This window comes from Mandrillus leucophaeus, unplaced genomic scaffold (genome assembly GCF_000951045.1).
Source record: "Mandrillus leucophaeus isolate KB7577 unplaced genomic scaffold, Mleu.le_1.0 Scaffold419, whole genome shotgun sequence".
Classification (NCBI taxonomy): domain Eukaryota; kingdom Metazoa; phylum Chordata; class Mammalia; order Primates; family Cercopithecidae; genus Mandrillus; species Mandrillus leucophaeus.
The window spans coordinates 535,272-547,853 of NW_012104465.1; the positions used below are offsets into that span (position 1 = coordinate 535,272).

General features: G+C 36.0%; 1 protein-coding gene across 5 annotated transcripts in view; it reads left to right on the forward strand.

The window, feature by feature from the left end:
- Positions 1–5,550, forward strand: part of ZNF207 (zinc finger protein 207) — a 71,710-nt gene extending 66,160 nt beyond the window's left edge. For 4 of the 5 annotated variants that reach the window (XM_011992854.1, XM_011992853.1, XM_011992856.1 and 1 more), the window contains 5 exons: positions 450–607; positions 1,802–1,894; positions 2,880–3,122; positions 4,397–4,556; positions 4,700–5,550. In XM_011992854.1, coding sequence (XP_011848244.1) covers positions 450–607; positions 1,802–1,894; positions 2,880–3,122; positions 4,397–4,556; positions 4,700–4,860 — 815 coding nt within the window. In that variant the 3' untranslated portion in view covers positions 4,861–5,550. The remainder of the gene's footprint in view (positions 1–449; positions 608–1,801; positions 1,895–2,879; positions 3,123–4,396; positions 4,557–4,699) is intronic. The other variant, XM_011992857.1, reaches the window with a different exon arrangement.
- Positions 5,551–12,582: the final 7,032 nt, after the last annotated feature.

Below are 12,582 nucleotides of genomic sequence, written 5' to 3' on the forward strand. Positions count from 1 at the left end.
AAAAAAAAAAAAAAAAAAAAAAAAGTAATAGTGATGTGTTTAACTTTGGAAAAGCTTTTATTGTTCGTGGTATTTGATTCATAGAGTTTTTATTGTAATTTGCACAAGAGTTCAGGGAACATTTAAATATCTGTCTTGTAGATGATTGAAATAATTATTTTATATATTGCAAGAAGTTTGCTAAGTCATTAGGATCAGTAAGCATAATTGCCAGATGTTTTGTGCATGCAGCAGAGTCTAGTGTTATCTTCCACTTTGTAAAATTCTGAAGCAGTCCAAAGGAAGGGAAAATTTGAGGTAAGAATATTGCATGGGGCAAATGCCTGAGTTCCTTGGATTTAATCGAGTCATTGAGCAGGTAATTGTTCATAACTTTGTAGTATAGAAGTGTTTTTTCCTACACTAAATATTTCAGTGACTCAGTTTCCCCAAACATTTCTTCTCTGCAGGTATGCCCCCACCTGTTCCACGTCCTGGAATTCCTCCAATGACCCAAGCACAGGCTGTTTCAGCGCCAGGTATTCTTAATAGACCACCTGCACCAACAGCAACTGTACCTGCTCCACAGCCTCCAGTTACTAAGCCTCTTTTCCCCAGTGCTGGGCAGGTAAGGTGAAAATCCTGTAAAGGAGTGCACTTAAAGATAAAGTACAGTTGTTTACAGAAGTCTTTGAAATTCTCGTAGGTCAGTTTTTTTTTTCGTTTATAGTATTTTTAATATTATTTATTAAATGTACTAAAAGGTGGCTTATCCACTTCCATGTTTACACACTGATTTCCTCTACCCATAAAAGGTTAAATGGAGCCAAAGTTAGTATGTTACTTTTTCATAGTTGTGAACCCTATTTATTCTTAGTTTTTTTTTTTTTTTTTTTTTTTTTTTTTTTTTTTTAAGCTAATGAAAGTTTAATATCTGGAGTGTTTAGAAGTTTTCCTTTGCTAGCTGAACTGTGAATGGAAGGACAGCAAAGTCAAAGATGAGCATTCCTAAGATGGTAGCAAATTATTTGTCAGGCTCTGTCTCTAGTATGGAACAGTGATGAGCTGCAATGCCACACTTGTGCTAAAATGGCATAATTTAATGGCTTTTGACCTAGGCACACTTGTATTTCTTATTGGTCTTTTTTCAAAGCTTTTACAACTTTTTTTCCGGAGCATAAGTGAAAGATGCTTCTGTTCTATGTAGTGTGCACATAATGGTTAACACCTTTGCTTTTTTTCCTCGTTTCATTGAGAATTAAGCAGATTCAGGTTTAATTTATTCAGAATTTAGATCAGGATGTATGTTTATTCATTTTCTTTTTTAGATTATCCCTTAGATTTTTTTTTAACTGTTTTTTCTGTTTGTGGGTGCTAAATTAAAAGCATTTTCTTTAAGTGCCTTTTATTAAGCACATTAACCTAGCTTTATGGTGGACGGGAATTTTATGTATTGAGAGATGTAAAATTTGGCAAAAATCTTTTTGTAGAGAATCATTGATACAGAATTGGATTGAAGTGTCAGTATTTATACATAATTATTCTCAGTTTCAGGTATCATTCTTGAAATAATGCAAAACACAGTAGTTTTAGAAAAGCTAGTTAACTAGGTTTTATTGGTATAGAATTAAAATTTTGAGGCTCATACTTTAATCTTGTTTATTGTAAATGCATTAACTGCCTGCCTTTTAAAGTAAATGACATTTGATTGCATTAAATTTTGCATTTACAAATATGCAATCTACTAGAAAGTCTACCACATGGCTTATTTTGACCCATTTGTTTGGAGACTTTTCATTGTTTCCTTTCTTTTATGCTACAGATGGGGACACCTGTCACAAGCTCAAGTACAGCTTCATCCAATTCAGAAAGTCTGTCTGCATCTTCTAAAGCTCTGTTTCCTAGCACAGCACAAGTACGCAGGAAGTTGCAGTTTAAAATTGTTAAAATGGCTTTATAACTTAACCCTTTGGACCCTACTTAAAAAATGAATATTTTTCCCAAAATATACTGTTTACTTTTTTAAAGCAAAATTAATGCCGTATAAGTCAAATGGTATTTAAAAATTTTAATTCATGCTAAAAAAAACTACCCCGAACTCTTGTGGTTCTAAAGGGTTAAAAGCATGTAAGCAGTAAATGCATTATAGTGGCCAATGGTTAGCCTGATGCATGATTAAGCTATTTTGATTTGTGCTGTTTAATGCATCACATTTAATGTAAGAAAATTTAATACATTGCTTTGGTTCTAAAGTTGGCCTAGTCTACATGTTTTAGATGTGTGGTATTATGAAAAGTAACACATTTGTTACTGGTAACTTGTTACTTTAAAAGATCCTGCTAAATTAACCCTTTTGTCCTTGATAATTATCCAGCCATTGTTAATTTGGAGGGGATTATATATATAAAGAATACTACTAAAGGATGTATCTTTAATATGTCACCATTTACACTCGTTCATGTTATACTTAGTAACTGGAATTTAAACTCTCATTCTGTAGTTTTTTGGTTTTTTAGCTGTTTGATAGATTAATAACTAAACTTGTTAATAGAACAGTAAAAAGAGAACACATGCTATTCTATTATACTGTATTTCAGCAATCTGGAATAAATACAGAGCATTGTAAACTTAATTTTTGATGAAGAGGTAGAAGACATCTAACAAGTTAAATATAGTCTTATTTCCATTGCTGTGTTGTGGGTGTGACTTTAACCCAGCATCTTTTGATGTTTTTATGGGTTATCTTGAATTTTGTGGAGTGTTTATCACATGTTAACTTTGTTTTAATTTCATTTAAAGTTTGGTGCTTTGATGTTGATGCCTTGTTTTAAGTTAAACTGTTGTAGATATAGTTAATTTTGGGTTTTGAGGTTTTGTTGACGAAGTATTGTATTTTACAGGCTCAGGCAGCTGTCCAAGGACCTGTTGGTACAGATTTCAAACCCTTAAATAGTACCCCTGCAACAACTACAGAACCCCCAAAGCCTACATTCCCTGCTTATACACAGTCTACAGCTTCAACCACTAGTACAACAAATAGTACTGCAGCTAAACCAGCAGCTTCAATAACAAGTAAGCCTGCTACACTCACAACAACTAGTGCAACCAGTAAGTTGATCCATCCAGATGAGGATATATCCCTGGTAAGTTGTTTTTAGTTTTCTACTAGCAGCATTTAATTTAAAGCCATTATAGCAGTTTGTCCCTTTAAAAAGTGTTAATTTGTACTCAGATGGTCTGTGATCTGGTTTAATGCTAACTAAGTGGTTTTTGCCATTCTGAGTCTTAAGAAATCATAAAATACTTAAAGTGAATGGATATTGCATGTTTTGGTCTTAGGTGCTTTCTATCCCCTTCCTCCAGACTGTTTCTAAAAGAAGACAGCAAGTCAGGTTCTTAACTCTCTTAAAAATCATTTTAGTTAAACGTAAGTTTGCACATGTTAATTGAAGAAACGTTAAGTGTGAAGTAGAATCTGCAGATTCCTTAAGTCCCGTATAAAGGAATTAATTTTGATATAAAGTTAATGTTTAGAATGTTGATAACGGCTGGGCATGGTGGCTCACGCCTATAATTCCAGCACTTTGGGAGGCCAAGACAGGCGGATCACAAGACAGACAAATGACACATCATTAGTTTAAGACTAGCCTGGCCAACATGGTGAAACCCCATCAATACAAAAATTACCCGGGTGTGGTGGCAGGTAGCTGTAATCCCAGCTACTGAGGTGGCTGAGGCAGGATAATCAGTTGAACCTGGGAGGCATAGGTTGCATTGAGCCAAGATTACCCACTGCACTCTAGCCTGGGCAACAGAACAAGACTCCATCTTGAAAAATGAAAATAGAATGTTGGCCCGGCGCAGTGGCTCACACCTGTAATCCCAGCACTTTGGGAGGCCGAGGCTGGTGGATCACCTGAGGGTCGGGAGTTCGAGACCAGCCTGACCAACATGTAGAAACACCATCTCTACTAAAAATACAAAATTAGCTGGGCATTGTGGCGCATGCCTGTAATCCCAGCTACTCGGGAGGCTGAGGCAGCCGAATCACTTGAACCCGGGAGGCGGAGGTTGCAGTGAGCCGAGACCTGGCCATTGCACTCAAGCCTGGGCAACGAGCAAAACTCCATCTCAAAAAAAAAAAAAAATGTTAACAATATTTTATTAGTTTCTTGTTGAAGCAATTTGTAATTCCTGGAAAGTTGTTAGCCATGCTTCAAGTTTACAAATAGGTGAAGTTTTAAGGTATCTAGAGTTTAAGTAGTTGGATTGGTTTGTCTGGCAAAAGTAAACAGTTGGGATGTAAGGGTAAATTTTTGAAAATTACTCGAATGTTGTAAGATTTTAGATGCATGCCTTTATGCTTGATGAGCCTCTACATTTGAGTATTTAGCCTTGTGCTTATTTTTATTCCCAGGAAGAGAGAAGGGCACAGTTACCTAAATATCAACGTAATCTTCCTCGGCCAGGACAGGCCCCCATCGGTAATCCACCAGTTGGACCAATTGGAGGTATGATGCCACCGCAGCCAGGCATCCCACAGCAACAAGGAATGAGACCCCCAATGCCACCTCATGGTATTCCTCTTTTTATGTTTATCATATTTAGTGGATTTTCTAAGTTCATGCATAAAATATTAAATTTATCTGCAGTATACATTGCATTTAAAAGTACAATACGTAACAATCTATTTTTTGTGTTTGAAATTCTTGTTTTTTAGGTCAGTATGGTGGTCATCATCAAGGCATGCCAGGATACCTTCCTGGTGCTATGCCCCCGTATGGGCAGGGACCGCCCATGGTGCCCCCTTACCAGGGTGGGCCTCCTCGACCTCCGATGGGAATGAGACCTCCTGTAATGTCGCAAGGTGGCCGTTACTGATCTTACTTCATCCAGTCTAATAGGTTTGGAGATTAAACCTTTTCTCAACTTGTGCTGTTTATATAGCCAAGCTTCCGTCAATAAGGCTTCATTGTGACTTTAACAAACATTATCTTCCCACATACCAGGAACTATTGGACATTTATTTTACATGGGAAAAATTATTTGGAATAATAAAGCAGGAACTTTTCCTGAAGTTGCAATTTATACTGTATGGCTTCTTTTTCATGTTTCATCTAGGTTTTTAGAAGTGAAGTATAGTAAATTTGGTTCGTTAAATTGTGAAGGCGCTGGAATTACATGAACATACCACCTTAATAAAGGCAAGTTCTGTAAGCTTACATTGCTATTTGTAAAGTTTGCCTTCACAGCATTTCAGATGCTGTTGGACTTCATGTCCCCAACCTAGCTTGGTGAGGGCTGTAACTGTTTCCAAGTACTTGTACATTGGAAGTCTGAATGTGTAACAATATTTAATGTATTTAGAGTTCCTCATGTTGCAGGGTTTAAGAAATCTGACCCACCAAGGTCATGTGACTTTTCTGTACTGTTAAACTTCATTGTAATAAAATGAGAGAAAAATTTATGCCTTTTTATTCATAACCCAGCTGTGGACCACTGCCTGAAAGGTTTGTACAGATGCATGCCACAGTAGATGTCCACATAATAAAATTTATAGTTACCAATGCAGTTTTGATATATCATTGGATTCTGTCTTTTGAGTTGTAGGTTATTTCTTAGCTGCATGTTTTAAACTGAATATGCATAGAGTTGTATGTTAATGTTTCAGTTAAGAGAAAAACTTAGATACATGAGTCATTACATAATGGGTATGAAATCTTTATAATCACCTTTCCACCCTCTTTGGTGTCAGTACACATCACGTGTCATAGATACTTAAAATGTAAATGTTAACACTTTTCCTTCCTGCTGAGATGTTTAGAGCCTAGTGCCAGACCCATTCATTTCCTTTTGATTATTTTTGAGACTTCAGTACTGCATGGACCTCAGAAGCTTTTCAGGTACAAACTTCTAGAAGCTTAGGTGCATGCAGTAATAGCTTCTTGTGCTGTTAATGGGTTGTAATATATTATTCTAAGTGTAATGCTGAGAATCTAAATGTGTCTCTGTTGGGATGGTTAACAGATGGGTTGGCAATTTTTAATTTTATTATGTTCCTGGAAGATTACATTATTCATTTGAGTACCTTCTGTTATTAAGCCTAGGTAGCCTTACTGTGCAACTTTTTATCCTTGGAAATTTTGAATGTTGTGTTCTTACAGAGAGCTTTTCTGTAGAGATGACTGCTATTCAGTATTTTGTGTTACAACCTCTTAATAGCTCTTGTGGACCTTTTTGGGATCTGTTTTTCTGATTTTTACTTTTGCAGGGTAGTTTTATGATTTTTTAGGCATCAAATAACCTGTGCAAAGTATTAATATAATGAACTCGAGTTTTTCTCATTGTAAAGTTAAGACTTCCAAGAAAATGGTAACATTTCTTTATAACTTTACTGTGAAGGTATAGATAAAAGACAGGGACTTTGAAGTTGTAACGAAAAAAGGGCTTTAACTTTGAAGGAAAATATATTGAAAAGTGATTTAGCCATCACAAAAGAGTTTGTATATATGTGACAGGTAGAAGTCATACCTTTAAGCAAAACATTGCAAGTATTATAAAGCTGAATGCTATTTTAACTCTTATTGGCTGGGTGCAGTGGCTCACCCCTGTAATCCCAGCCCTCCGGAAGGCTGAGGTGGGAGGATTGCTTGAGTCCAGGAGTTTGAGACCAGCCTGGCCAACATGGGAAAACCCCACCTGTACAAAACATTTAAAAATTAGCCAGGCGCTTTAGTGTGTGTCTGTGGTCCCACCTGCTCCAGAGGCTGAGGGAGGAGGATCACTTGAGCACAGGAGGTCAAGGCTGCGGTGAGCTATGTTCACTCCAGCCTGGGCAACAGAGCGAGACTGTCAAAAAATAAATTTAAATACCTGATTATTTGGCTTCAATGATTTTATGGCTCCTGTGCTTGTGGTACCATAGTGGTACAAAAATTTTCATAGTTTGAACGTAAAACTACCATATTTTGCCAAGAATGTATTTCTTCCTTCTGCCAGCCACCAAGTCTCAAACCACTTTCCCCTCTGAACCTCTGCCTACCTAAATGGTTTCAAAATTAATACATGCTTCTTTGATTTGGCAGCACACTTAATATACTGCCGAAGAAAAACTCGTGTTGAAAATCTTTAAGATAAAAATGGTGAAATTAAATTTACAATGATTAAGTAAGGGATGCTCTCCCAAATTCTCAAGAATTTCATGTACAGGGTTATTGACAAACTGCAATAGGTTTAGTAGACCTGTTTCAGAAATTACGTGAAACTTTATTTGCATTTTATGCAAAGAAGACTGATACTTTATAGCAAGGTTTTTTGCTCTCTGTATATGTCTGATGGGCAAAAATGGAAATTTTTAATATGGGATAGAATTCTAATTAAAAATTAATTGAAAGTGTTAGGCATTGGCACATAAAACTTAAGCTCATGAGTTCCTGAGTTTGTAGCTATAGGCTCAGAGGTGGTGTACCCATTTAATATATTTGAAGGGTAATTTTTGCATGCATCCAAGCATAATTAAGCTTCTAGAAAATACCTTTTATCTAAATGCTTCTGGGGTCCATAGCGTGGTTGAATCATGAGTAGAGCAAATTACATTCATATAATTGACTCTGACTCAAATTTCCTTAAGTAATAGATGAAGTTGAGTCAAAGTGGATGTCAACTGCCCTCACAGAAGACAGGTTTTGGGACTTGATAATTCAAGCTGATTGCCATAATTAAGGAAGCTGTAAGGTTAGTAGGGCGTAGGGCTGGCAGCTTTGGCTCTACCTTACATCCACCCCTTTTAGAAAAACAAACGTTTTGTCTGGCACTAGTTTCTGTTGTATAAGTTTTCATACTGTGTAACAGTAACAAGGCCACAGCAGGTGAGGATTAATTTTTGAGTGGCTGCTGGAATTATTTGATTTGAATACTTAGTATTTTAGTAGTCTCTCACACATTTGCCATTAGGTATGATTAAAATATTCCTACTGTACTCCTATTCCACTAAGTTACATTTTGAACTTAGACTCACCTTAATGAAACTTAATTGGGGAGGGGGATTCCCCAACAAAAAGAAGTACGGGCTCAGAATAGAATTGTAGTGGACAGTAGTTTTAAAAACAAAGCTGCTCCTTTTGCTTGCTTGATCATTGGGATTTTTTTTTTTTTTAAATTTAATGCATGTCTTTTAAATTAATTGGGAACTGTTTTTCTAAAATTAAAATTTTCTTCTTCCTATAGCCCTGCCATAGGACAGGCTGAGGCTGAGTCTCAGTGTTGCCCTGTTCAGTCTGAGGCAAGTGGGATTTATTTTATTCCTTATAGGGGCTTTCACAGCTTTATGGCTGTTGGATATTTATGTCCCCAAACTTGCAGCAAGTTTGGTGAAGGCCCCTAAATTTAATTAAACTTAGGATTTTTATACTCTTTTGGCAGAGAAGGCTCTATATTAATATTCACGTTTGACTGTGGTGTTAATAAACCTAAGTATTTCATATGCATTTTTATGTAATTTGCTTTGTGTTACATAATTAACAGCTTCAGTAAAGCTTGTGTTACTATATTGAACTTTAGTAAATTCACAAAATTTGATGTTTTTGATTTGGAGACGTGAAATGTTTCATTCAAATTTTCTACTTTCACTTTTAGGAAAATCTTACTGGTTTTATTTTCTCCATAAACTATTAAATTTAACCTCAAGGATAAGTTTAATCGTTGGAAATGCCACTGGATACTGAAATCTGCATTTTTTTTTTTTTTTTTTTTTTAAGACGGAGTTTCACTCTTATCGCCCAGGATGGAGTGCAGTGGTGCGATCTCGGCTCACTGCAACCTCTACCTCCCAGGTTCAAGTGATTCTCCTGCTTCAGCCTCCTGAGTAGCTGGGATTATAGGCTCCTGCCACCATATCTGGCTATTTTTTAAATATGTTTTAGTAGGGACGGGGTTTTGCCATGTTGGCCAGGCTGGTCTCAAACTCCTGACCTCAGGTGATCCACCCGTCCTCAGCCTCCCCAAGTGCTGAGATAACAATAGGTGTGAGCCACCACACCTGGCCAAAATCTGTATTTTTTTTTTTTTGAGACAGAGTCTCGCTCTGTCACCCATTCTGGATTGCAGTGGCGCAATCTTGGCCTGGGTTCAAGCGATTCTCCTGTCTCAGCCTCCCGAGTAGCTGGGACTACAGGCATGTACCACCACGCCCGGCTAATTTTTTGTATTTTTAGTAGAGACAGGGTTTCACCATGTTAGCCAGGATGGTCTCGATCTCCTAACTTTGTGATCCGCCTGCCTCAGCCTCCTAAAGTGCTGGGATTACAGGCGTGAGCCACTGCGCCTGGCCAAAGTCTGCATTCTTAATCACTAACTTATGCATTGAATGTTAAGGCTAAAAGGTCATCTGGAAATGCTTAATTTTAAATATTTTCAAGCCTCACCACATTAGAGCAAATGTTAATGTAGAGCCCTGTTAAGGTGGGAAGGTGGTGTCTTTGTGCGTGCTTTGTGTATGTGGGGATATAGACCATACAGTTGATACAACGAGAATTTGGGTGTTACAGACCTTTCAGCATGGATGGATTGCTAATTTCAGGTATCCAAACTGAAATTTGATACCTGATCATGTGGTAAAGTAAGATAAACTATGGTTTTGGAGTGATTATTTTGAGGTTCATTTTCAGCCTCACTGAACAATGTTTTATGGACATGTGAAAAGTATGCACATTTGTTTCCAACTAAAATTTGCTTTTATTTGGTGAGAAAAGGTGTGTGTGTGTGTGTGTTGTAGGGAATAATTAGAGAATTGGAAGAGAGGCCAAAAACAAACCTGAATTACTTTTGTTTCTTGTGTTTGAGCCACCATTCTATCCAGATAGCAGTTTACTCTGAGCAGTAACAATTAACAGTGTAGCATTTAGCAAACCTGGAATTGTTTGCGTATGGTTTTCATTCTTGGAAGCATAAAGAAAAAATATGCATTAAGTGAATTACAAATTTTGACTTGTTAAATAACATGTTTTTCACTGTAAAAGGATTTTAATATTTAAAGAATTTTGTTGCTTCCATGACAAAATATTCCATTCAACTATTTTATAACCTCAGTAATCAACATGTGAGAGTCCTTAATTGGAGATCTGTTTTCTCTATTACCTACCATCCCCCAGTATGCTGAAATCTTTCTAAGTTGCTTGTCGTAATTCTAATGGTGATAATTGAAAAAAGTGTGCTGGAAATACAGGCTCTTATCTGCTTGAGTACTGGGGGTGGGAGGAATTTAGTAATGTCATAATTTGTTGAAGGTAATATATATAGATAACTAAGATAGTTCCAGATAGTTCCTTTTTTTTTTTTTTTTTGTATTTCTCTGACTCAGACAAATAAGATTTCGATAATTATGTAATTTTTAGGTGTCTGTAACATCCACTGGTAAAACTTGGCAAATGAAAGAAAATGGTGAAGTCACCACTTTAACCGAGTCAAAATTTTGTTTGAATAAGCTGATGAAAGCAGACATGTACCCTAGAAGTAGATACCCTAAAATTTATACAGACATGTATATCTTTTTTAAAAGGTTGTAGTTATTGACCTAATACTGAATAATCTTTCTGCGTTATTCCAAATTGAAATTTGTTTGCTCCTCATTGTAACTTTTATGGAAAAGTCCTTTGAAAGGGGATTCAGTTTTAAGGCTATTTGGCTATAGGGCAGATTTTTATAAGTACACATTCCCCCAATTCCACTTATGCTAACTATCTCATGACAGTAAAGTTTACTCCTTTTTTAAAACCCTTTCTCAGTATTTCAGTTTCTGTCATTAAATCATTTAAATAACAACCTTTTGTTTTTATAGCAAAGAAGTCATCTGACTTCTGTGTGATGTTTCTTGGCAAAATAAGCACTTGATGTTGTATGGTCGTGTACATAATGGATATTCATTAATTTTGTGATTAGTGCTGAATTTTCTAAACTAGTATCTTAAGCTCTTAGACACCTTATTATGGATCTAATTCAAACCAATATGTAGGAAATGGAGAAAGTAGGACTTCGGTTTGAGCTTCCCAATAACCTAAATATATCCACCTTTTCCAAGTGTTTAAGCCCTAAAACATCTGTCTTTATTTTTTTTACCTGGCATTTTTGTTAGAAAATAGATTAAGTTTTAAAGTAACATTAAAAAAAAAATTCTTCAGTAAGATAATTGCTTTTAGTAACTACTATTTTTTTCTTACTCTTGGCTCTATACATTTTTGCATAATATTTTAGTCTAGAAAGGAAAAGCTTTTCATTTTCTTAACTCTGGAAAAGAATAGTTTGGAACTAAATTAGTTTGAGAAATCTGAACCATCCTCTTTAAATCTGTTCGGTTAGTCTCATGTATTCTCAGGGTAAAATGTCTATTTTACTAAGCAGAAGTAGTAGTCATATTGAGGCAGAAATTTGTAGCCCAAATGAGGTAGGTCTTTGCTGAAACTAATTTGAACTATTCCTATTTGAAGCAAATTGAATGCTATTATAAATCCAGACTGGCTAATTAGATGGAAACTTTGATGGTTAGGTTCTTTAAGAGGCATACAATCAGTTATAAGAATGTTTATGTATATGTTTCACTTTTTATCAAAATAACCTCAGAGGAGGTACATGTGAGTAAACTGTCTTAGTGGTTGATTACTTGGACTCCACCCATTCTAAATGATGTCATGGTCTGTAAGGTAGTAATGTGGCACAGCTTCAGTAATGTGTGCTGTGTTTGTAAAAAGGTGAAGTCCTTTATTGGCATTTTCTAAGCCCTCTGACATTGTTAGTGTCTGGATTGGTTGGTTTGCATTTTACCATTATGGTTGAATCTGTGTTCCTTCACCATTAGTTAAGTCTGAGGAACTAACTGTGAAATTCCTTGATGGCCAACTTGGATAAAAATGAAGAATGGTATTTTCCCAGTTTACTACACATGGACCAATAGTGATTATTTGGGAGAACACTGGGTAGTGTTGCTTGACTTAAGAACCTTAAATGTATTGAAAAGTAACAGCATTCTTACTCATGGCTTGCATTTGTTACTGAGATCTCACCATATTGTTTAATGTAGCTTCTTATTAAAATTTTATAAATAGTTTAGCAATCACAGGGGTCAAAAAAAAAAGATTTGCACCATCGTATCCCTGTCTTTACTAATAGAATGAGGCTGCTTACCTACCCAAGTGGAGCAAGGGAAGAGTTACTACAGTTACAGTTAGTCTGAGTTAGAAAAAATATGGAGCATCTAGTTATTGAGCAAAGCCCCCTTTTACCTGTTCACTTATTCAAGGAGAAACAGTAGAATTTGCCTCAGTACATGTTTTTGAAATTGAGACTCTCTGATGTGACAAAATTAATTTTTGTGAAAGTTGAATTAAAAGCTTTTAAAAATTGCTTGTCTGTGGGGGTGTGTCTACATACTCGTTTAAATTTAGAAATTGCCACATATTTAAGATATATGCCCATCCCCTTTTTAGAATAATCAATTTCCATCACAGTTCACATACTGGAATACATAGTTTATTAAAATTGAGACGTGTCCAAGAGATTTTCATTGTTAATTAGCTCATTCTAAATAGCCAATATAAGGTAACTTTTGTTAAA